This window comes from Columba livia, chromosome 4 (genome assembly GCF_036013475.1).
Source record: "Columba livia isolate bColLiv1 breed racing homer chromosome 4, bColLiv1.pat.W.v2, whole genome shotgun sequence".
NCBI classification, from domain to species: domain Eukaryota; kingdom Metazoa; phylum Chordata; class Aves; order Columbiformes; family Columbidae; genus Columba; species Columba livia.
Window position 1 is genome coordinate 24,588,608 of NC_088605.1, and position 26,253 is coordinate 24,614,860.

At 40.7% G+C, this 26,253-nt stretch overlaps 2 protein-coding genes across 3 annotated transcripts; one reads left to right on the forward strand and one right to left on the reverse strand.

The window, feature by feature from the left end:
• The first annotated feature begins 209 nt into the window (after positions 1-209).
• On the forward strand, positions 210-18,655 carry KLB (klotho beta). The gene is made up of 5 exons (XM_021286029.2): positions 210-1,043; positions 9,203-9,710; positions 13,883-14,151; positions 15,623-16,766; positions 17,673-18,655. Exons 1-5 carry the CDS (start codon positions 306-308, stop codon positions 18,032-18,034), a joined length of 3,021 nt encoding a protein of 1,006 aa, XP_021141704.2. The 5' UTR covers positions 210-305; the 3' UTR covers positions 18,035-18,655.
• Positions 18,656-20,855: 2,200 nt separating this feature from the next.
• Positions 20,856-26,214, reverse strand: RPL9 (ribosomal protein L9). Of its 2 annotated transcripts, none has more exons than XM_065062647.1 (8): positions 26,141-26,214; positions 25,672-25,718; positions 25,480-25,595; positions 24,532-24,627; positions 24,077-24,209; positions 22,536-22,616; positions 21,944-22,061; positions 20,856-20,974 (listed from the first exon to the last, which is right to left on the reverse strand). In XM_065062647.1, the coding sequence occupies exons 2-7, from the start codon at positions 25,715-25,717 to the stop codon at positions 21,955-21,957; spliced, it is 579 nt and encodes a 192-aa protein (XP_064918719.1). In that variant the 5' UTR covers position 25,718; positions 26,141-26,214; the 3' UTR covers positions 20,856-20,974; positions 21,944-21,954. The 2 variants fall into 2 exon arrangements, with proteins under 2 accessions (XP_064918719.1, XP_064918720.1); XM_065062648.1 differs by lacking the exon at positions 26,141-26,214 and adding an exon at positions 25,868-25,890.
• Positions 26,215-26,253: the final 39 nt, after the last annotated feature.

Genomic DNA, 26,253 nt, shown 5'->3' on the forward strand with positions numbered 1-26,253 from the left:
CCAAATGACTGAGCTTTAAATAACGATAGATTGGTTACACCAGCTAGGTGTCTCAGTGGTCATACAGAGGCCACCTCCCTAAAAATTACGTCGCTCTCTGACCCGTTCTAGGGCTCTCGGTTCAGGCTAATCATTGACAGGGGTTTTACAATCAGAAGGTTTTAGTGAAGGTTTGATAAGACACTCAAGCAGTTCGTGGCAAATGAAGACAGTCTGCACAGCAGGGACTCCAGTGAATGAATGGATTTTTTTCAGCATCAGTCGAAGAAATCTGGCTTTTAACACTGACACTATAAACCGTCATAATGTGTGGCCGACGACTGGAGAGATCTTTGGCTTTTTGGACATTAGTTTTCATAAGGATAGTTACTGGGCTTGCCGGAGAGGGACGATCTGTGTGGAAAAAGGATCCCCACTTCAGCCTTGTGAGTGAAACACAGATGTTTCTGTATGACACATTCCCCAAAGAGTTTCTCTGGGGCGTAGGGACGGGGGCTTTCCAGGTGGAAGGCGGCTGGAAGAAGGACGGGAAAGGCTTCTCCGTCTGGGACCGCTTCATCCACTCAGAGCTCAGGGATGCTGACAGCACAGATGCCTCCAGTGACAGTTACACTTTGTTGGACAAAGATATGGCAGCTCTGGATTTTTTGGGAGTTACTTTTTACCAGTTTTCAATTTCATGGTCAAGGCTTTTTCCCACTGGAGTGGTAGCAGCTCCTAATGAAAAAGGACTCCAGTATTACAACACCCTTATTGACTCTCTACTCTACAGAAATATCGACCCCATGGTTACTCTGTACCACTGGGACCTGCCCTTGATGCTGCAAGAAGAATATGGGGGATGGAAAAACGAATCAGTGATTGATATCTTCAATGACTATGCCACCTTTTGCTTTCAGACCTTTGGGGATCGTGTTAAGTATTGGATTACAATCCACAATCCCTATTTAGTTGCTTGGCATGGGTATGGCACAGGTATTCATGCTCCTGGAGAGAAAGGGAAAATAACAACGGTCTACTCTGTAGGACACAATTTGATCAAGGTACAGTATGGTAAGATTTTGCAAACTGATCTTGCACTGCCATGGGAAATGATGGGAGGAATCAAACATATAGTCAATGTTTTAAGAGAAAATCAAGGAATGTTAAAACACCTATAAATAACCCTTACCTAAGGCAGTCCTTTTTTAAATTCTCATGTTGATTTTATTGATGTTGTCACAATAGCGGACTCAGTAATTATTTGTTTTAAAGTGCTTGTTTATTGCTTTATTTAAATTAGATGTTGCCTACAAAATCTGGCTATTAAAGAGCATGATTCTCCTTTATTCTTTTCACTTAATTAAATACACTGACATGACCATTCATTTGGCTACGCTGAAATGACTATTCTATTAGTTTAAAATGAAATGTATTTTCATTTGCATATTGGATCAATTCTACTAGCAAAAGAGTATGTATGTCTAAATATGATTAGTTCAAACTTAGTAAGATCATACTGCAAAATGTTTATCGCTGAACTAGCAAGGTCAGCAGTGCTGGGTTTTGGAAGAAAACTAATGACCCCTTCTGTATAGAGTTTCAAAATTACATCATTTCCATGATGTTTTCAGCATTTTAATTTTTATGTCAGTCTTATTTATCAGCTGTCTTCTACAGAATTACACATCCAAAAGCTTGATCCCATGATCAACAGCTTCAACAGCTGCAAGTACTGGGTCCTCAGCTTCTGGTATTCTTTCTTTGGGAAGGACAAAAAGAGAAGTCTGAAGTGGGTCACACTTTTTAAGGAGAAAATGCAGACATTGATCTTTATATTCTCAACAGCATTACAGAGTTTACACAATCTCCTCTGAAAGATTATTAATTTCGTTCTACAGGGCAGCTAGTTCCTATGCATATGAGCTTATATTCTTATTTTCTTTTGCTATAATTTAAAACAGTTTCCAATAACAGCAGTTTAAGATTAGAATTAACAACATCAATACAGGAACTTTTTAACCTGTAGTGCTCAAAGCAGTTTACAGAGCAAGCCACTATTCTGTCTCTGATAGAGCAGCTAGTATAATTCCCTCTGCTTGAACTATTACTAGCTGTCACAAAGAGAATTTTTCTACTACCTACCAAATCTGAATATATTTTTCCTACAGAAAGAAGTATGCATGTAGGAAAAAAAATTGCCAGAGTAGTTAAAAAATATTCTGCAACTGACCATTTTCATTTCTTCTGTTTGCTTCTGGGCTTGAACCTGCAGAACCTCCTTTTTCAGTAAATTCTCACTGCAGTCAATACAAGTTTCACACAGAAAAGTCATCAAGCATCCTGAGTCACTGATTTCAGGCTTAGCACAACAATGATTTAACTAGAGAGATTTGTGAAACATCTCAAAAAGAACTGATGCTCAGTCATTCTTTTCATTTTCAAGTTCTATATAAAGTATATTTGATATAATACATGTAAAAGATACAACATAAGTTTGCAGCGTTCCTTGCCTGCATTTCTGAGTGGCGCAGTCAAAGCTGGGGTACCAACTAGGCAGTCTCTGCATGTTCCCACTCTGTAAAATCTGTGTCAGTAGCACAGTGAGTGGTGACTCTGCTGAAGAGTTCCAGGAAACCAAGCACAGCTGGGTCTGATATACAAATTACTGACCTCAGTTCCTTGGTCAATATTATTTATATCTCAGACTTGATCTAATATTTCATACTAGCTTGAAAGTCTGTGAATCTGACTATAACATCAGTCATTTAAATGAAAGAGTTAATGAGACTTTCCACAACACACAACCCATTAATTAGTTTTTAATTATTTGGGGGAAGAAATTATTTTCATGTTGTATCTTTCTTACAGTCTAGGAGCATTACCTAATGTATTAGCAGTTCTCCCCTGTGGCACTGTAAAATTTCTGAAAATTTTAGGTTTTTATGAAGAATCTCAAATTTGTAGTAAAGTATTTGAGGAACAGGAGTTTGATGTTTGGGGTTGGAGGTAGAGTGGAAGGCTCTTGAGTAACCAGTTGACATGAGCCAACTCTTCTTTAATATGTATTTTTTTCTTAATAAAATGTAATTAAAGCCAGTCATTCCACAGAAGTCATTGGTGGTATTATATTTTTCAAGCCAACTAGCCAGAATCTTCCTCATTTTTTTTTGTGGTTATCTAAATGTTTGGTTTGTTTAGTATTGTTGACAACACAGTATTTATTTAATGTATTGATGCATAATTTGGATTCATGTGTTGTGAAATGTCTCTTCTTTGAGAGGCAGGGAATGTTATAAGGATCTCTCTTTAAAGATTTCACATGGCTTTTTATTTCAGGACTGGTATACACAAATCTGTTTCTCAGACATTGTATTATGGCTACCTCCTAATTTACCACTGCAAACCAAAAATGTCATCCCAAAAATAAAAGACCAGCATGTCAGGTTTTAGCTGTGGGAGGCAAAGACTATTAAAGCTGTTAAAAAGATTCCCATTTACTTCAGTGGCTTTAGGAAGAGACACGTTCTTGTCCATGTCAAGGCTTCATTTTTGGACAAGTGATTGAAAGACAATATTCTCCGTGGCACCCCATGTGCACTGCCAGGTCCACCTGTGAACTGTGCTGAACAGGAAAAATGGGTCTGTAATGCTCCAGAGAAACTAATCTGGCCACTGCTCTGTTACATAGTAAATTGTTGAATAATCATTCTCAAGCCTTTTTGTAGTACCTTTGGATAAACTAAATGAGCCTCTCATGAGTCCTACTTTTAGTTTCATCTACCAGGGCACTGTGGCAGTTGTGACATTGTGAGAACTAATCACCATTTATATAAAGGAGTGCTTTTATGTGGTATATCAATCATAAACTGAAGTGAGGTTTTGTAGAATCACGAAAGCAATATAACAAACCATAAACTTCTGCTTTTTTGGACTTTGGATTATTTTATTGTAAGAACAGTTTGGAAGTTGCTGGAGATTTTTGCATCTCTAAAAGAGGGCTGAAGAAATTTCTCTTAAAGTATCAATTTCAGTAGACTAAAGAAATTCAAAATCTTAAAACTCAAATAATTGGCCAGCATAAGGAAAAAGTCCACGGATTTCAGAACTGATAATGGTCTGCTTCTGTGAACAAAATCAGGTAGGTAATTAGGTAGATGATTATCTTATTAAGGCTTTTTAACAGAGGTCGAGTTGGTCTGTCTTCACCAAGCCCCAGAGCCCCATGGTGTTGGCTGGCAGAAGACACTGCAGATGCTGTATCACCTAATACATGTACTTTCCCTCTGTGTCTCACATCCTTTTAGAGGAATGCCCCAGATACATCTGCTTAAGAGACAGCCTTGCCTTTTACACATAAAGAAGGCTGATGAATGCAGAAGCAAAGGCTGCTAAACAGGGAGCTTAGATCCACCTGCGGAAAATAATCCACGGAAGAACTCAACATTTCAATTTAAAAAACATATTTGCATGTTACTATGTATGGTTTTCATATACAGAGTGTAATAATTGCTACTGATCATTTTAAAGGATCTGATACTTCCATGTGAAATGTGATACTTCCATGGAAATGAATAGGAAGTTTGACTCTTATAAATTGCTAAGAGGTTCACTTAGATAAATCTCTGTTCAATTGTGTGCTCATTACCACTAACACGAGGAGCATGTGGAATCTTACACCAGATGGAGAATGGCCACCAAAAGTGTATCTCCTTTCTTAATTAAAGGTGACTGTACTTCACAAAAGCAACATCAGAAAACAGTAAATGATAACATATAACTTGCCATATGATGCATCAACGAAGATACAAAAACTATGCACTTGCTCCTGAGGCAGCTGCCACACTGAGGCAGAGAAGAAAAAAACTGCACACAAGAAAAAATTAAATGGGTTTATTTGATTTAACAGTAAATAAATCTGACAAGAAGCAAGAAAATATAAAGCAGATGAATCACTGTGTCTGGAGCTAAATGAGCGATATACCTGATTTATTACCGATTTATCTGGATTTAGATTGAGGTTTGTAAAGATCACAAACTGCAGACCAAGCTGTCTGCTTCCCATCCTCTGTATCAGTGTCCTCTGGGCAGTGCTGCCTTTGCTACGTAACAAGCAGAAAGGGGATTTTGTTTTTTCCTGATAGAGATCATTCACACTCCTTTCCATCTGGCAGAAAAGCCAAAGAGAAAACTGACAGCATAAGACCTCCCTAAAAATTTTCTTCATGGACATATCATCATATCACAAACTGGGAAAAGGCAATAAATTCCCTTTTGAACATTGCATCTCCATACAGATCAGTCACAGACCAGGTTCATCTCTGTGCCCAGTCACATTGCTACCAGCTCTTTGGTAGCTCTCCCTGTGCCAGGATCTCTTTGTGGACACTGCTGCCTTTGGGATCTTGGGATGAGCGTGTCCCAGAGAAGTCCCATAATTCATTCACCTTAAAAACTAATTTCTGCTGAATGAACGGGGGATAATTCTTATTTCTATATCCAACCAGCCACTTTCTTTCCTTCCTCCAAATGGGCCTGTTTCCATTAGGATCTAGAAAGATGAACCTGCACCAGTGCCCATATTTCTTACAGGAGGAGGGAAATCTGTCTCCATCAAGTACAGCTCTAGGATGGACAGCAGAATTGTCTGTGCTTGCAAGTGTCTTTGCTGGAAGATTTTTCCAAACTGTAGTAGCCATCAAAGATGATGTAAAACTCAGCACTGATTCAGACTTTCTTTGTATGATTTGTTATTTTCGGGTTAGCTTTCTCACTCTTCTTGGAAATCATCAAGAAAAAAACAATTTAAATGCAAGACAGCATACAAAAAAATCAACAGCAAAATCTTGGTCCTTCAAACCACCCTCTTAGAAATTTAGTTGCCTACATATCAAGAGCCCTTTTTTCCTTCACAGGGATGGAGCTTCAGAGTCAATTTGCAAAATAAGAGCTTTAGCTGTACTGACTATGTGGCATTTTTACCACAGATCAAAAAGGCCTTGAACTAAGATACACTCTCCGAATAAGCCACACACACTCGCCCTTCTTCTAAAGCGATGGTTAACACCATCATCATCAGACTCTGTATTCTAGCTCTTCATGGTTTAAAAACCAAAAAAATAAACATAAAACCAGAATCATTTTATTAGCATTTTTTTGCATTCTATTTTCATAAATGTTCTTGATCTCCAGGACATTAAAAAAATTCTATATGCCCCCAACATTGTTTTGTGTGCTCATTGCTGAGACATTCAGGAAAATTGCTTGACTTTAACATATCTTAAGAATTTGAAAGTATTGGTCTTTCAGTAGTAAGCTCTTTGCATACATACATGATAAATTACAAGATCAGAGTTTGAAGGACTTTGAGACTATTTCCAGAAGAGAGGAGAACAATACCATTGTCTTGATTTTATTAAATTGACTTATCCTATCTAGCCTGTTTACAGGGTTAATCTTGACTGACTTAGCACTCTTGGTGACTTTCAAGTCTATGGAATAGTTTCTATATTAATACCAGGAAAATATACTGAAATTGATGTGTCATATATATCTAGAATAAATATACAATATTGATCCTGCTTTCACTGTGTACTTAGCCTTGACATTTGTCCTTGATCTAACGTGGAAAGTGCAAGATTAGGGATTAAACTCTAACTGAAAAAAGACAGCCAATTTGATGTATGACAGAGCTTTTAAATTTATGTTTGTTCCATCTGTGGTCTTACAAACAAATTATATTAATCAGTTAATTCAAATCAATGATAATTTGCACTTAGCAAACACCTTTCGTGTGAGAATGTTAAGCTGCTTTACAGGTAATTAACAACTCAAAACAAATGCTATTTTCTCTATTCTGTCTGTAAAAACCCTTTCTATAGACAGGGTGACAATTTTTTTCAATGGAGTTAACCCTCAGAATTAAGATACATCAGTGACACACATAACTTTGTGAATGGGGATCCTATTTTGAATCACATTAAATGTACTTATTTGTACTTGAGGTCTACTCCTGTAGAATTGTACCTGTGGCTGTGTTCTCTGTTGTAGACAATATTTTTAATAGTAACTTTACTTTCTTCTAATCAACCTCCTGAAGATGCATATGAATACAGTGAGTTGTCCCTGATTGTCTTTTGCATGTCAATATTGCAATCTATTTAGTTGTTTTTTGGCAAAGCCATCTTTCTCTGCTTCACCTAGAAATGTGTGAATGCTAAGATTTACCTGGTGTCATGCTCCTTGGCCCTGTGTGCAATACAGGTGACTTCAGCAGGGTTTTTCTTGTTAAGCCAATGCAACCACGTACCTCTGATTAAATAGTGGTGTTAGCAGCTTATGTCTGGGGAAAAAAAAAATATATACTAACAAGGTGAGAAATCACTAGAGGCAGAGAACAAAGCAAGCCTGGCCCAAAGAGCCACCCCGGGCTGGAGGGACCTTCAGGAGAGGACAGTGGGGGTAAGAGAAGAGATAGCACTGGCCACTTAAATTTTCTGATGAGACTAGTAAGAATACCACTTTATAATATTTTAACTGTATCTTGCAATTTGCCTCGTGAGTACAGAACCTGCATTTCAAAGGTTAATGTTACTTTATCAGTATTTTCAAAGACAGACCTTGAACAAATGTTACGAGCATGACCTTAGAAACCATAAACAACTGATAGACAAAATTTCACAAACTGTAATTCTTCAGTACTCCCTAGCTTAACCAAATACCTACCTGACATCAGTTCTTTTGGGTTTTTAAACTGCCAAGGCTGTGTGTTTCGAGATAAATTAACTGAAATTATTGTCAAAGGTAAGCAGTGCTGTTTGACTTGGTAATGATGTCAGTCTAACTCGGCACTCAAAGCGTTTCACAATGCCTCCCAATGTTTTTTCTGGATGCAGTTGTTTTCTTTCCAGCTTAAGAGTATAGAGCTACCCGTCAGCAATAATGTAAACCCTGAGTTACCGGACAACTCATCAGCTGGGAGAGGTCAGCTCCCCTCTGCTCTGCCAGGTCCTCTGGCACGATCCACACTGCGATCCGGGGTCACCCTCCCCTGACACCCCACTCTTCCCTTTTCCTATGGCACTCTGACAATGCTACTGGCTCCTTAGACTTCCATGGATTCCTTTTTTTTGTGTAAATTTTGACTGCCGTATTCTCTTATTTAAGTAATGGACAATATTACATTTGAATGTAATTCTGGGGTGTGACAATGCTAAGCTTTCCAGAACATGATGATACAGATAAAAATTAAAATGTGATACATGGTGTGCTTTCCTTGCCACTAACACAAATAGCGAATTTCCCTGTCTGTCGTAGGAAAGCCAATATTCAGCTGATTATGCATACTAAAACGTGTCATACCCAAGAGATCTTATGAGATTCTGCTGCCTTTTAAAACCAAAGTGGTGTTGCTCTCAAAATGAATAAGCTTCATTCTGTGCTATGTATGCTACTGTCAGAAAAGTTATTATAGCAACTTCAAAGAAGAAATGAACTAAAATCCTACATCAAAATTCTCACACGAAACTATGAAACTTGACATTTGAGTTCAAACTTCACAGCTGGGTCTTTTCTCCATTTTTTACATGTAGGGACTGTGCAAATCTCAAAAGTAGAACACTATGATTAGGCAAACCAAACACATGGAAGTGTATCCCAAGAAGAGTATGAGGTGGATATGTATAAATCAGAGGAAATCCAGGTGATGCCCATAGCACAGAGCAGTCAATAGTACACAGCCAACACTCACAAAGGAAACCTAATCTGAGATGCATCATTTATGTATCAGTTCTCACAGTGTTTTACCATTTTAACCACATCAGCAATCACTGCTTGACAAAGAAAGACCAGGATGGGACTGTCCAGATCAGAGGGTTCAAATCCCACAACCAACAGCTGTTCAGTCCCAAAGTGTCCATGTAGCAGCTGTTCACATTCCTGCTGGGACCTCCTGTGAAATGAAGACCTATGGTAAAAAGCAAAAAGCCACAGCCCTGATGTGTCATAGGAACAGCCCACGAGATGCTGAGTATTACCATCATCTCAAGGTGCCTTGCAGTATTACAGTCATTGCTCATTACTGTTACAGGGTAATTAGTGTATGTTAACTGTTTGTTAAAATTGCCATAGAAGTCTGCAGTGAATCAGATCCAGCTGCCTGCCTGTCTAGCTGCCTACACACACACAGATTTACTGGTATTTAATGCTATTTTTCTCTCATCAGGCTCACGCAAAAGTTTGGCATAACTACAAAAACCACTTTCAACCATATCAGAAGGGGATGATATCCATAGTGCTGGGATCCCACTGGATCGAACCTAACAAATCAGAAGATGCGCTGGACATTTCTAAATGTCAGCAGTCTATGGAGAGAGTACTTGGGTGGTTTGCTAAACCCATCCATGGGGACGGCGATTATCCAGAAGAACTGAAAAATGAATTATTGTTTTTGCCACGCTTTACTGAGGATGAGAAAAACTACATAAAGGGAACAGCTGACTTCTTTGCATTTTCCTTCGGTCCTAATAACTTTAAACCTCCAAACACTCTACCAAAAATGGGACAAAATTTGTCACTCAATTTGAGGGAAGTACTGAACTGGATTAAACTGGAATACAACAATCCTCGAATCTTGATTGCAGAGAACGGCTGGTTCACTGACAGCCATGTGAAAACAGATGACACCACAGCCATCTACATGATGAAAAATTTCATTAATAAGGTTTTACAAGGTTTGTATACAAGTTACTTGTTGGATTTTCAGTGAGCTTTTTAAGATCATTTAACGCTGTGATGATTTAATCTTTTTTTAAAAAAGAGATAATAGCAACTAAGTTAATTATTAATTGTTTATACTGCATGAGTACAAGTCATGGATCAGGATCTACTGGTGCTAGGTGTTGTACAAACACAGAAAAAACCAATAGTCCCTGTTCCAGGAAGCTAAAGTCCAACAGCTGCATTGGATTTTAAAATCAAATAAGGGCAAAACTGAACCAGAAATTAATGAAAACAAATCTATTGGATGTCAGTTTTCACTGCTGGCAGCCCACCTGTAAAACCTTTGTGCAGGTACATACCTTGACAGCAGGAAAACGAGACCGTGACTCCAGACTGTCAGTGTTGTGCTGGGGTCCCACTCCAATGTAAAATGCATGATGGAAACCAGCAGGAGAAAGGCAGTCATTCTGCAGGATTATTTCATGCCAAACAGAGATAATATGTTTTAAAGACACACTTCTAACCTTGTTATTTTCCCCTCATAAAGCCAGCAGACAGAGGTGCTCTCTGAAGGCAAACAATTTAATTTTGTATGGAATTTAAACTCTGTCAATACCTAAAGCCTCTGCAGAACTATGATTTCTTTCCCCCTCAGGCAGTTTGTAGGTTGGGCGCAGGGACAGGGACAGGGGCAGCTGCTGGTCGCAGGAGCCATCCTCCCAGCAGGCTGCCCCGCTCCCGCTGCCACACTGCAGCAATGCGGTGGCTCGTGTCCCTTCACAAAAGCCTTTCTTACCCTCAGAAAAGGGAAAACACAAGTAATTGTTTGCTCTGAGAACAAGTCAGGAAGTACTGTATCACCGACAAATGGAATTAAGCTTCTAATGAAGATTATCTAGATATATTTAAAGTTGGTTCAAGCTGTGAACTTCACATAGCACAACTATGCGATATGCCCTGCCTTTTCCAGATTTTGAGGAGGTTACAATCCAGTATTTGGTTTCTGATACTTTAATACTGCCTTGACACAGCAGAAGAGTATAGATGCAGGACTGGATTTGGAGGTGTGGAGCAGGTACATTTCTAGACACATACGTAAGGAAATCCATAGCATGTTCTTTTTTGAATCCTCTACAGCAGACCCGGCTGTAATAACCATCCATGGATTCACACTTCTGAAAAACTTGGCTGATGTTCAGCCAATAACTACTTCTCAAGAATTGTCATTTATATTTTTATGTATGCAGATACTTCAACCTCTGCTTCAAAATACACGATTATCTCTTAACTAATGCATTTTTTGTGAAGCAAACTTTCATTTGCCTGATCAGGAATGATATTTGGAACATATTTTCATATTTTTACTTACAGAGAAGTGAGGTAAATTTGCTGTTTGCTGTGAAATCAGTTAGGTCATGTTCACCTCAAAATGTCATTTATGTAGGCCAAATGGTAATGGGATGGTGGCTGTTAAGACAACATGTAACAGGCTCTGAGGAGCTATACTGTGTGTGTTCAAAGAGAGTGTTGTAAACTTTACTGGATGTCTGTATCTTACAGCACAGTGAGTCACAAAAATACATGACGTATATAACATCACCATTGCAATGAACTGACCCTGATTACAAGACAAAGATGCAGTTGAAACTACAGCCTCGCAGGGACACGCATACCCCTGTCTACTGAAACCATTGCTTCTGCAGAGAGGACTTCAAGGGTCCACCTATAGCAGATGCAGACATAGAAATGCTTTGAGATCTGCTTCCACGGATGTCACCTCTGGTGACACAGGAAGCTTTGTTAACTCCTGACCTCTTCTGTCTTCAGCCCCTTGTTCCTGCCCTCTTTCACTGTCACTGCAGACAATGCTACAAAAGTACTCTCACACTGATCCACAGGAGCTCTGCCTGTCACCTGCCTGCTAATTCTTCTTATCACAAAATAGACACAAAATAGTGCTTTTTCCCCCTACCTATTTAAAAAGACAAAAATTCTCATCTAGGCATTCGCCATCTCGAGTGCTGCAGCATCTTTTGCTCTGACAATTAAACTTAGCTCCCATGCATTCAGTGTGCTTCTAAAAATAATAATTGTCACTTATGCTGTCATTATATGTCTACTTCCATTGATTCAGGCTTCCCCATTGCAGACATGAAGTATTCATCTTTACTTACAAGACCCTTCTGGCCTATCTCTTTATCCACTGTATCATTCCCCACCTCCATGTTTTGCATTAGATCTTTTCAGACATTTTTGTGCTTTCTCCCATGGTTTCCCTAGTATTTAAAAGTTGCTTTTCTTGAACGTGCATGTCATTGCATTGCTTCATTGCATTCCTTCATTTCCAAGGCCAAGTATTCTAGGCTTGTCTATTAGTTTCTCACATAGTTACACTGCAGACTCTTGGACTTTCTGATTACTTTATCCAGCAGCTAGTAAAATACCATACCAGACTATGACAGTATTGCCGGGTACCCTGTCACCCTGCTGCATGAATACAAGTACTGTGCAAAACTGCCTCTTGCTGAAGTTGCAGCACAGTGTGACTAAGGCAAGGAAGTTCAGTGGAAATATAAAATTGTGCAAAGTTGAATGTCCTGAGAAAATAAGGCAAACGAATGTTGGGTGATGATAGAGCTTTGCATCAGAATACTTTATCCCTTGGCTTACTCTCAGTGGACTACAGGTAATAATGGCTGGCTGGCTGGCTGCGTCAAAATCCTTAGTAGATTGCCCTTGATATTCCTGCCCTTGTAAGGTTAATGTGAGGAGTCATCCTGTGTTATTTCCTAGCTTAAAGCTGGCAACAGGCAGCTGACATGGCTGAGCATGGCGTTGGGACGCTTTCTTCCAGGCTGCCAGCTGGCACACGCTGTAAGCGGGTAACAAACGTTGTTGGTTGGTGTCCAGAGAGAAGCTGCTTTGAAAGTTCTGCTGCCCTTCCTGGTGAATTGGGTTACACATCCAAGAAAGCATCTTTCTCATAATTATATGTAAAATATCGTATGTATACTCCTTTACAAGGTGGAGCGACATTAAAATTGTCTGAAGAAACATGCATGTCCTCCACCCATTCTATGAATCAATCAAGCACTTTTGTCTCCAGCTTGATCAACCCAGCTTCTTCTAAAGTCAGTACATGTCCCATACTGACACATTTAATTTTTCAATTTAGAAGCTGAGCACACACTACTAAACATTAAGAGCTTTCAGAAATCTTTCAAGTGAAGATACAGCAATAAATGTTTTAGCTTCATGACAAAGTCACAAACTAGATCAGCTGTTGCTCCCATAATTTTTATTCACAATTCTCTAATTTTATTGGTATATGTTACTTGCAAATCATCAAACACAGCTTAAAATCTGGATGTGGCACCCAGCTCTTGAGCCCTTGTTGGAGCAGGTCCAGAGGAGGCCACAACAATGAGCAGAGGGATGGAACACACCTCCTGTGAGCGGAGGCTGAGAGAATTGGGGTTGTTCAGCCTGGAGATAAGAAGGCTCTGGGGAGACCTCATTGTGGCCCTTCCGTACTTAAAAGGGGCCTGTAAGAAGAACGAGGACAGACTTTTTAACAGGGCCTGTTGCAATAGGACAAGGGGTAATGGTTTTAAACTAAAAAAGGAGAGATTAAGACAAGATATAGGGAAGAAATTTTTTACAATGAGCGTGGTGAAACACTGGCCCAGGTTGCCCAGAGAGGTGGTAGATGCCCCAGGAAACATTCCAGGCCAGGCTGGACAGAGCTTTGAGCAACTGATCTAGTTAGAGATGTCCCTGCTCAGTGCAGGGGGCTTGGACTAGAGGACCTCTGAAGGTCCCTTCCAACCAAACTATTCTGTGAGGCTCAGTCAGGGTAGGGAGGGGAAGCTGTGGAATGGCGGATGGCCAGGCTGGTCCACTGTGGTGGTAGCAAGCCAAGGGGGCCGGAGAGGAGAGCGCAGAGAGGGAACAGTGCCTGAAGCAGGCCCACCATGCCGTTAGTAACAGGGAACATCAGGCCAAGGCACCTGTGCTGTCAGATGTTGCCTGGTGTTTGAAGCGAGCTGGAACGCATGACCAACATCACCCTGGCAAATGTCATTCAACAGCTAAGCAGCCTGAGTAAATTCGCATAAGACATCCCTTATATATGTTAGAGCCCTAAATACAAGACTCATGTATGTTTCTTTCTCGTACACAGCTATTAAATACGACAACATAGACGTGTTTGGTTACACAGCCTGGTCGCTCCTTGATGGCTTTGAATGGCAACATGCTTACAACATCAGACGTGGATTATTTTATGTAGATTTCAAAAGTGATAAAAAGGAAAGGATTCCCAAGTCATCTGCACTTTATTACAAACAAATCATACAAGAAAACGGCTTCTTCCCAACGGAGTCTACTCTAAGCCTGCAAGCTCAGTTCTCCTGTGACTTCTCCTGGGGTATCACCGAGTCTGTTCTTAAGGTAAGGGTAGATTCTTGGGAAGACTGCTGGATGCAGAGCAATCTACAATTTTGTGAATAAATGACTGTGTACAGCATCTTTTTTGGGGGAATCTCAATGCACACTGCAAACAGCAGTTAAGCCTAGTCATAACTGCATAGGTTCAATTTTATCTACTTCACAGGTTTTCAGGTGAGCTAGTCACAGCGCTGGCGTGCTCTGGCAGCTGCAGACCCTGCTGCACGAGCCCATCCAAGGCGGGCCCTCCCTCGCCTTCCCTCTGCTCGTGTCTCCACATGGCAGATCAGATCAGAAGATTTCAGACCAAGAAGCTGACCCCAATTGATTGTTCCTGGGTTATTTTTCAACCAGGGGTTTCCCAATCCAGTTCACAGTGTGGCCATAGGGATGCCTACAACACCACGACAGAGACAGTGGCACAGGGCAGGGACAAAGTGGTTATGCTGGTGGCATGACAAGACCTGCAGGCTCCAGGTCTTGTCTAAAGCTCCTGGACAAGGCAGAAGCAGATTCCTGGGCTGAGCCTGGTGCCACCTGCACAAGTGGGTAACAAGCCATTCTTCAAAATGACTTATACCACAGGCAAAAATATGTAGTACCAGCACATGGCTTTTACCATCTGAGCTCCCATTTGGAAATAGATCATACCACCATTTTTCCAAAATGGTTCCTACAGTATCTGTTTCTACTCTAAATGTGGTAGATAAGCTAACCGTGTGCATGGCCAGTGTTGGGATACTCTTCCATGACAAATACAGAAAGTTAGCCCAGTGACCAACATTAGCCTAAAAAAATAACAACAAAACTCCATAACTTAACCTATTCACTGACGACTATAAGAAAAAAAAAAGCTTCTATATACTTTGTTAATAATTTTGAGGAAATACACAACGCTTCACTATATTGTATTATAAATCCTACAAAAAGTGCTACAGAGGATGCATCCTCTACTAACTTTACTACCTGGTAGAAAGTAGTGAATATGTAACTAATAAAAACACTAGTAGCCATTTTTGTCAGATGTTTGCATAGGCAGAAGGACTACTGCTAAGACCAGGGAACACTATGCCAGTTTCACAAGGCTGATCTCAGCAGCAGTACCAAAATAACCTGTGCCTGCTTCATGTACCTTGTCCTTACCAGCCCGTGCTCCTGCCAGCTGCCTGAGAGCTGCTGTTCGCATGACCACAGAGTGAACTCGACCAGGGAGATGTATCTGTGTGAAAATGTATGTCGTGGAGGCAGGGCAATTTTTATGTTTTCCGTAGATGAAGGAACAGAATTGGTAAGGTGACCATTAGCACAGACAAAGTCCATATAAATGAGTTGGTTATCCTCTTCCCCTTGAAGCATCTGAGCAGGACCTCCTGACACCCAGCACTAATCCTACAGCCAGAGGCAGAAGTGCGGACTACAAGCAGGCATTCATGCAATTAAACCCTATTGTACTACATTGTTTTTGTGTTCACAGGCAGAATCTATGGCTTCCTCACCGCAGTTCTGTGATTCCAGCCTGTACCTCTGGAACATCACAGGAGACGGGCTCCTGCACAAAGTTAAAGGGGTGAAGCTAAAAACCCGACCACCACAGTGCACAGATTTTGTCAGTATTAAAAAGCAACTTGACCTCCTGGAAAAAATGAAAGTCACGCATTACAGATTTGCACTTGACTGGTCACTAATTTTACCCAATGGAGATTTGTCAGTGGTAAACAGGCAAGTTCTTCGGTATTACAGATGCGTGATTAGCGAAGTACTGAAACTCAGTGTTCAGTCCATGGTCACCTTATATTATCCAACTCACTCATACCTGGGCTTGCCAGGTCCTTTGCTGCAGACAGGAGGGTGGCTGAACCGGTCTACTGCCTACGCTTTTCAAGACTATGCAGCTCTCTGTTTTCGGGAACTTGGCGATCTGGTTAAACTTTGGATTACAATAAATGAGCCTAACCGGCTAAGTGATGTCTATAACAGGAGCAGCAATGATACATATCGGGCAGCACACAATTTGTTAATAGCACATGCCATGGCCTGGAAAACATACGATGAGCAGTACCGGTCCTTTCAGCACGGCAAAGTGTCCCTGTCCCTGCATTCGGACTGGGCTGAGCCTGCCAACCCCTACTTTGAATCTCATTTGAAAGCTGCCAACAGGTTTCTTCAGTTTGAAATAGGCTGGTTTGCTGATCCCATATTTAAGACTGGGGACTACCCAGCTGCTATGAGGGAATACATCAGCTTGAAAACCAGAAAAGGCCTCTCATACTCTTCATTGCCATCTTTCACAAACGAGGAAAAGCAGCTCATTAAAGGTGCAGCTGACTTCTACGCGCTGAATCATTTCACCACCAGATTTGTGATTCACGAACCTCAGAACGGGAGCCAGTATGAATCTGATCGTGACATCCAATTTCTGCAGGATATCACCTGCCTGAGCTCCCCTTCCCGTTTGGCAGTGGTGCCATGGGGAGTGCGCAAAGTTCTCAGGTGGATTAAAAAAACCTACGGTGACATTGATATTTACATCACAGCAAACGGAATAGATGACCAGTCCTTAGACAACGATGAACTTCGGAATTATTACCTAGGAAAATATGTACAAGAGGTTTTAAAAGGTGAGTACATGACAGATTCAAGTTCTCCCAAGCCATTTCCATGTCACATACCCAGGCGTTCCTTCAGCAAGCATGGCTTCAGATTACTTTTACACACCAACAAGAAACAGAGGATTCCCCCTCCACTACTTAGCTCTTTCTCAATTACTAGAGCATCTGCTGATTTATTTTCTGTGCTAATTTCACATTGCAAACAAAAGAGCAATAATTTAGTAAAGGAAAAGTTTGTTTAAAGGGCACTCATCATAGTAGTTCCATTTTAATTTTTAGATAGCATGATACTTTCTAGTACTCACAAGAAGATTCCACACATACCCTCTCCCCCATTTACAAGGTTCTTGATCAATCTGGGTCACACACCTGACTATGCTGTCTACTTACACATGGATTGGAGAGATGTTCTCACCAAGGACTGCTCTGTGTGATTTCATTAAAGTATTTTCACCCAACACTCGGTATATATGCATACAGTATCAAATACAGCCACACATGCTGCAAGGCTGAGCAGCTGGTTTTGGAAGAGGGCAGGAATTGTCGGAAATCTCCTCTCACGGCACAGACGAGCAGCTGCTCCCCTGGAGTCCCTGCAGCTGGAAGAGCAGCGCCTGGCTTTTCCCAGAAAAGCAAGTTCCCAGCTCTAACCCTGCTCAAATCCAGATTCCACAGAGTAGGTCCAGAAAATTCCCAAGTTCTAACATATTTTTAGAACAATGATGCACTCTTTCTACTTAAGACAGTGTGAGCTGATTATTGCTAGAAGCGGTAAGTAAATATTTTATGATGCAATTATGCTTTTTAAATTGATAAATTAATCATTATAAATCTGAACTAATTACCAGAAGGTCTGCAGGTCATGCAAGGTTTTATTAACATTTGTTTCTTTTTTTTTTTCCTTTTCCTTCCCAGCATACTACATTGATAAAGTCAAGATTAAAGGCTACTATGCATTTAAGCTGACTGAAGAAAAATTGAAGCCCAGATTTGGATTCTTCACTTCAGATTCAAGAGGAAAGCCTTCAATAAAATCTTACAATAACCTGATAAGCAACAATGGCTTTCCTGCTGACTACTCAGTTTGCAACCCCTCCAACCAAGAAAAGCAGTGTAGCTTCTGCTTGTTTATTTCTCAGAAGAAGCCATTAATATTCTTTGCCTGTTGCCTTTTCTCTACCCTTATCTTGCTTTTAACCATTACTGTTTTTCACAAAAGAAAAAGAAGAAAACGTTTCAAGGCAAAAAGCATCCAGCGCATCTGTCTTTCATTTTAAAGGGGCACAAGCCCACTTTCAGGGAAATTCATCACTGTCTGCATTCTACCAAGGATGGTGCAGATCAAACAACTGTAGAAAAGCACCACGCGAGTCACTCCAGTCACACACCCCAAGCATTTTGTTGGAGAACATCAAATAATTGTATGCACAGGAAGAAGAGCTGTGACATTTCTTGCTGGTGAAATTACTTCTATCCACCTTCAGTATGCAGAAGATGATAAATTCTTCTATTTAAAAAAAAAAAAAAATCAGTCTATGACTCTCCTGTGCCTTGGAAAAACCTTTCAAACAGTTTGACTTGAAAAGAGATCCTGATGTGCACTTTTCTATGAACCTTTTTGGACCACAGAGTCTTGTGATGTATATTCCTGCCACGAATGTTGTTAAGCATGAAACTGCAGTTGTTCGGGTTTACAAATAAAAGTGTTATTAAAACCCACAAACCTTCCACCAAGTACAAAACCAAGAATAAAATGTGCTGGGCCAGCTTCTGAAGATGCCTCTAAAAGAACAAACCCAAGTTAACTCCATTATTGACCAACATAGTAGTATCTCTTACATATTGGGTGAAGTAGAGATCAGATATTTATAGTTTAAGCAAATGTAACTGGACCCACAGGCGACAAGTCATAATTTACATTTGCTATCTTTCATCTCCAAAATGGGGTAGCTATAAAAACTTTTACTATCAGAAAACATCAAAACAAATAGTAGCTATTAAACCTCTCAAGGAAGTGATTAATATAATTCTAAATCACACTTTTTCATAGAAATAAATATATTACCATCTTAGCTCTTGTCAAGTGCCATTGCAAGCCACAGGTGGGATAAATCATGAGAGGAGTTTATTGCTATTACTGCACTAAACAAAAACTACCAACCCAGGCATAATGCTTTTAAAGGACAAACGAACCTACTATCACATTTAAAGTCAGGGACCAAACCCCGGTTTTCCTTGGTCTGGTTTTGGTCATCTCAAAATGAGCACAACAAGGTCTTTCCCAGAACTGTTCTATCATTTAAAAGTCACATTGGCCAGCCTTTTCAGTCACGGCATCAAAAAGCATGCTCAGATCATCACTGCCCAGGCAGACACTATGCACCTCTGGAAAGGGGCAGAGAAGCTGCTTTAGGATAGAAGGGCAGAAAGAGTCACCAGTTAAATTCCTACTGCCTTCCTCCACTTTGCCACCTTCTTTTCCAGTGGCTAGTACCATTTTCAAGACATAGTGAAACCCCTGACCTGTTCCCATTAGAAGCTAGTTCTCTCAGTCTTGAGGTCCCCAAAGCAGATAGACTTGCTTTATCTGTACCCCAGTGCTTCTGAAGAGATGAGGGTATAAACACATTGTCTTCTCCAGCTCCATCTGAACACCCAAGATGGCATCAAGCACAATGTAAATGATAATGTATTACGATAAAATAAAGAACATAAATGATTAAGTATGATGTCCACATACACACAGACTACTAGAAACTTTGTGTAAGTGCTACTTCAAGGGTATGTGCAACCAATAGAACCTTTAATTCTCAATACCTGATCCAACCTTGTATCTCAGTTCATAAATGCATGAGACTATTTCTCCATTGTATATCAAGTATTGGTCAACAGCACAGCAGGTTCATTAATTCAAAAGGTAAATTGTAGTAAAAGGATGAGGGGCTTTGGCCCATTTTAGACTATAAAATGTTCTTCCAGTGCAGCAAACAGCACAGGTGCTAGAAGTGGGTGCATCCTTCCATTACTAGTTCTCTCTCCACCGACTAGTTATTGCTCACAGCAACTGGGGAACTGAACCAAAACACACCACAAGGAAATTCCTCTTGCATTCCATGTACATTGTGGGGGCACAGAGAATTCTGGAAGGCTCCTGTAGCTGCACAACTGGAACAGCACAAGAACCCATCTTAAAAACAGTACGCAGGCCATGTACAAAGTCCACATCTGCAGTTTAGTACAACTGCTTTTCCAGGCTCAGAGGCACTGTGACTGCACATCCCAGTGGAACTCAGCAGAATCATGCAAGGGGTACTTCGGGCAACCTTCTGTATTTCCTTGGCACAAACAGTGCTTTCCTCAATGTTATGCTTTAGCCACTTATTGCCAAGTATGTTTCTGCACTGTCCCAGTATTTTCTGTAAATCTTTTTTCAAAATTGAATATAACAAGCGACAATGGGGATTTTACCATAGCACTGAAAGAGCACAAAATCCCAACTGTATGTTGCTACATGGTAAGATTAGTAACTAATAAAAAAAGCTATATTCCCAGGTAACACAAACCACTGTTGGTAAAACTCAGCAATAAGCTCTGTCTGAACTCTGAGGTCAAGTCCTTGGTTTTCTTAATTGAGCAGTACAGCTAAAGGATCGTACTTTTCAGACTACTTCTGTCTCTGTATTTAGTTTAAACGGTCTTATAAGTTTGATTCTACTGATTCCAGTTTTGCTTTTAAACTACTTTGGATTCTGTCATCACAAGCCTGAATTCCCCTCCAGAAACTGTACACAGAAATCAGTTTTTGCAGTGTGATGTGAAAGACTAGTCTTCTTTCTGTTAGAACAATATTTTTGCTATTTCCTAATGCTGATTTAAAACTACCACTTCATGGCTTTACATGCTGGGTCCACCATTCACCAGCATGAGGTGGAGACTTCAGTCTGACTGTTCTCAGAAACTGGTAAAGCAACATGTACACAGTGTCAAGGTTATTTTGCATTACACCTTGTGACAATCTGCTTCCCTAAAATCAAAAGACCTTGAACAGGTTCAAGAAACCACCTTTTAGTTCTTAAAAAAAAACAAACAAAGCCAAGATATGAAATATGTTTTATTTTATTAAATCTCTCATGGTGTTTGGGTTTTGTATCAGTTTATTTCAAGCTGGTACTTGCTGATATAATGTCTCATGGTGGTTTGTTTCAGGATCCAGACAACTGTAAATAAAAAGTGCTTTTAGAAAGGTTTTAGCATTGCAAATGTGCAATTGAGAGTTTATAGACACGTGACAAGTTAACTTATCTGATAGTTTTAAGGCAAGACAGGCATTAATAGCTGAATGAATTTGCTTAATTTTATTCAGACAAGATTAAAGATGCCTTCAAGCACAACAGCTCTCAACAAGCAGGTAACAAGTTGTTCCATCTCTCAAGGAACTTGGAACAGCATTAAAAATCATTTTTCTGTGGCTTGCAAGTGTCTGGTACCCGGTTTGTGATAGGAAATGGTTGACGAAACTCACTTTATCTGTATCCTGTCTCAAGCCTAGGCTCAGAAGTCACACAACATTTATCTCATTTTCAAGTCAGCCTGTCTCACCCTGCACAAGTGTTCTGTACCATACATGGCTGAAAGGCATCAAATTCCTTTAGCAGTTAAAATTCTTAAATTATCCCCAAATCCTTGTACTCAGCTTCAGTTACAAATGTACACAGTCAATGTAGTTTAGTTGTCCTTGCTAAATTTAGCTTTGTTTACAAGCATTCACACACAAACTACACAGAAGATCTTTATACATAAATTATGTGCTGACCAGTTTTTTTAGTGAAGTCAGTGTCCAACCAGGAGAAACATTAGTGTAAGGAAGTCCTCTCTGTAAACAGCTGTAAACTGGTCTGTCATGCTATGTCAGCTGGCTTCAAATTCTCAGCCACTGTCATAACTAACACTCACAGTGTAGAATACCGTCAGGTATTTCTCCATACAGTAGCATAATCCCAGGCTGATGAGAGATGGAAGGCTGCTGTCAAGAGACCTACCAGAATCCAAGTTTTATGAGGCCTTTCACAAGTACAACTGTGTCCCTCTTGGGAAACTGCTCAACCACAGCCTTGTTCAAGTAGATAAACCTTGTCAAGCCCCCGTCTACCCAGAAAATGTACAATCTACGTTAAAATGACACCAACCTGTAAGAGTTTTACTCATCTGCCTGCTGTACTGTTCCTTTCTCAGAGACATAGATACCATCCAAGAATTTCCTGATATCCTTGTTCTTGACCGTAGTGGCTTGCTGGATCAAGGCAGCTGCAGACAAAGCAAAACCATTAGCACAAAGCAAGAGGTCCAAGCCAACTTGCAGCCTTTGTTTACTCTCCAATATTTCTACTAACAAATGAAACTGTCATCTGGAGAAAGGAAATACCAACTTGGAATCCCTTTAGTTCTAATGAAAACAGAATGCATTTCACTGAGCCTGCCTTGGCAGCTCAGGAAAGCAAGTTTTATCACTGCATATTTGTACAACTGAAAAGCTGAAAAGTCTGGTGCCAGAAAGGCCATCAATACTGATTCAAAACCAAAAAAGGTCCTATGGACTTGTTTAGAAAAAGTGTAACAAACTATGAAAAGCAATTACAGTGACTAAAGGAAAAAAAAAAGAAATCCGAACTGTTGTTTACCTCAGGGTTTGAGTAAAAAGACACACAGCTTGCTAAGCTGGTATCTTCGGACAAAAGTGGCTGTACCATTTTATCTTCCCACACATCTGCTTTCACAAACCTGAATTGGAGACCAATTCAATGTCGTTCCCTTCAAGGATCAGCTCATCTTTCTGGGCTTGAGATACTGCACATGAAACACCTACAGAAAGAAAACACGCAATCAGTGTCATTGGTGAAGATGTTAACTAAGTGTACTAAAGAAACAGTATTCACATCCTGTCCCAATTTACACAGCCAGAAAGCAGTATTCTCGACAACAATTAGCTTCTATGACTCTGTTAAAGAGTCCCCCAAATCACTTCCAGGATGGTCACCCTCACAGTTTCAGAATCCAAAGATTAGTGCAAGTCATACACTGGATTGGAAACAACTAAGCGATATTCCCCCTTACATGTGACAACATTATAGCATTAATAACCAACACTGTGTACAAGCCAGAGATTTTGCCAGCATGGCTTTGTCAGCTAGGTGGTGCCATTTTCCCCACTCTTATGTTCATTAAGGCAAAACTGGAATCACCCCAATCAGAAGTCATTAAAAAACCCCTGCCCCCCTGCCATGTCAAGGACTATGTTTACACTAGCAACACTGCAAAGACTCACAAGGAGTAAACTCTAGCACTTTCAACAGTATAACTGGAAACTTTCATTTGCAGGAATAACACAAGTTTTTATAGTTTGATCTATTTAATCAATTGATGTTAGTTTTTAAGTCAGGACTTTAGTATCTTTGAAGCAAATGCTGACTTAAAAAAATCAAATACAATACTCAAACCCACCCTTAATATCCCACAGTAAATCAATATCAAAGCCACTGTAACTCCACGCTGTATCTACCCATGTTTTTGGACAAGTCTGATGTTTTCATCTAAAGTGAACACAAAACACCAGTCACACCAAGTAACCCCCCAACACCATCAATCACACTAAATATCCTTACCCAAACTTTCACCAGAAGTGGAACTATGAAAAAAATGGATATGCAAAGTCTTCCCTACAGTCCTAAAGTAACTGTGTTTCTGACATATTTTGTCTCCACCTTCCAGAGGTTTAACAAGCTCCATCAAATGCCTGCTCTGTTATACTTTTTGCTAAAACTCCAAGTATGCAAGATGTAAACCCAACAGGTAAGATGACAATTTTGAAGGAAATTCAAAATACAACACTACTTCAAACACCAAATATATGATGTGGTGTGAAACTAGTTCATGTACAATGTTTAAAACAAAAACACAAATTTAAAACTAAGCATAAAAACTGTCAAGATCTCACAATGATGAAAGCAAACACCGGAGCCCTTTTAACTCCTATTACAGGAGGAGTAGGTCTAAACTAGTTATTAGCTACTAGCTCAATAAATAGGTCTAGACTAGTTATAAGCTATTAGCTAGATCTCATTACTAAAAATAAATTACAAAAACATTATTAATAGTAAATCTAAACAGTGGCAAAGATATAATAAAATTATATAAATGAAGACAGACAAACACTGCTTCAACAATCATTCATCATCTCCTGTTACCAAGAGCGGTACCCAAAGAGACTAGTTTAGAAATCCTAGTTAGATATAGTAAATTACAAAGTCTCCAGATAGGCTCACCTGGCCTCATACGCACTCTGCGAATGTACTTCTCTCCCAAGAAGTTTCGGATTTCTACGAGCGAGCCGTTATCCTGTATAACTACATTGATTGGGAAGTGAGCGTACACCGACCTCATCTTGTAACGAAATCCCTATAATAAATGACATTATCAGATATGGAAGCAGAATGCATCCAAAAGGTAAAACAGATACGTAAAGCTTACTGGAGGTATCTAAACCCAAAATATATTGAAAGTAGTTTCTTAACAAGGGCAAGCCACTCAGCCCAAGAGACTTCCAGAGTTTACTGCTCGTGCTTTCTTCCACCTGCAGAACTTGACAGCATGTGCAAGAAAAGCAGAGAGGGAAAGCTACACCTCGGATGCTTAGAAAACCTCTCACTGAAGTAAAAGGCATCCATTATTGTCAGTAACAAAAATGACAGGAATTATCCTATTTCAAAATAAAACTCACCAGCGTAACGCCCTTTATCATGTTCTGTACATGGCTGCAAATTGTGCGAACTGTTGCCAGCTCCTTTCTGTTACCCCACCACTTGTCAACACGTAGCTGTGTCAAAAAAATAAACAGAATTAACAAAGCTCTCAGCTGCACTTCAAAACTAGGCATAGAATAGTTTTTGTGACAAACTAAGAGTGAGAAGTTCAGGTAAATTACTTAAAAGCCCTCCTAACAAAAGCACAAAGATACTTTGTTTCACTGAAAGATTATTAAAGGCCCCCTTGCTCAAGCCTTTTAAGTCTTAACCCCATGATGTATAAGAAATATTTTTTTTAATATCTCATTACTAACAAACCTTCAAAAAAGCTGGGATAGATATTTTAACATCTTAAACTGAAAAGTGTTTTATGAAATGCTAACACAGCAGAGATTGTTCCAAAATCAGTCTCCTAGGCATTATCTATCAACCCTTAAAAGAAACACTGTGTGGGGGTTCATGCTTGTGAAAAAGTAGCTGAAATCAGCCATTCTTCCCCCTTTTTTGGTAGTTTTTAAGGTAGTTCAAAAACATTAGGCATTATTTAGAAACCACTTCTCCTGATACAATTTACCAATTCTGGAAATTAGAGATTTAGTTTTGTCTAGTTAAATCTAGCCAGTTCATAAAACACAGCATATAATGATCAATCACCTTCCCAGTAACTATCTGACTGTAACTACAGAAGAATATCCCATCAACAAATTCACTTCAACATTTTCAAGAATTCCAGTCCCCAAGTAGGTCACAAGGTTCCAGGAGAACAGCTTCTTTCAGCAAAAACAGAAATAAAACGAAAAATTAAATAACTTATCAGCGGCTTAAAACTCTGGTTTAATCTCCTATACTACCAAGAAGTTTTAAAGTTAACTGTAAAGCTACCCTCCCACTCTGGGCAGAGAAACGACTTCAGCAGCACTCACCTTCTTGTGCTTCTTCCCCAGGAGGGAGAGCTCCACATTGATGTGGTTAAAATCCCTCCGCAAGGTTCCTCTGGGGCCCTTTACAATGACCGTCCGGCCCTTCAGCGAAACGCTGACTGCAAATCAGAGACAAGCACACGTTAACCGGCTGCGGAGTCGGCACCACGAAGCGCCGTTCACACGCAGGCGTACCTTGCTCGGGGATGTCAACGGTCTGGTTGCTGAGGATGGTCTTCATCCTGCAAGGGACAGCACAGAGACACTGCAGAGCCCCGCGGCCGGGCCCCTCTCCCGCACGCATCCTGGAACCCGCAACTACGGACACCGACCCGCCGCCCCCACCCTCCTCTGCCCCGCCACGACGCCGGGCACCGCTCAACGACGATACCTCCCGCCCAGGCCCCGCAGGAGCGGAGAGAAGCGGCGGCCTCAGCGCTCAACTCCACAGCGGGGCCCAGCCCGGGCCTAGAACCGCCAGGGGAGGGGGGAGCTGGTGAAGGCACCATCCCGGGGCTTCCCCCGCCAAGAGCCGGGACAGGACTTGGCGGCGGGGCCCGGCGGCGCCCCGGGAGGCTGCCCAGGCCCGGGCGGGGGATCGGGACGCCGCCCGCGGCGGATGGTCCCGGATGGTCCCGGATGCGGCCGCAGGGCCGCGGCTCACCTGGCAGCAGGCAGAGCGGAAAGAGACAGCGTCTGACGTCATCACGTACTTGTACCCGCTCCCGGGCCCCCGTTCGTCATCACGCCGAGGTAGCCGTCCGGGAGCCAAGAATA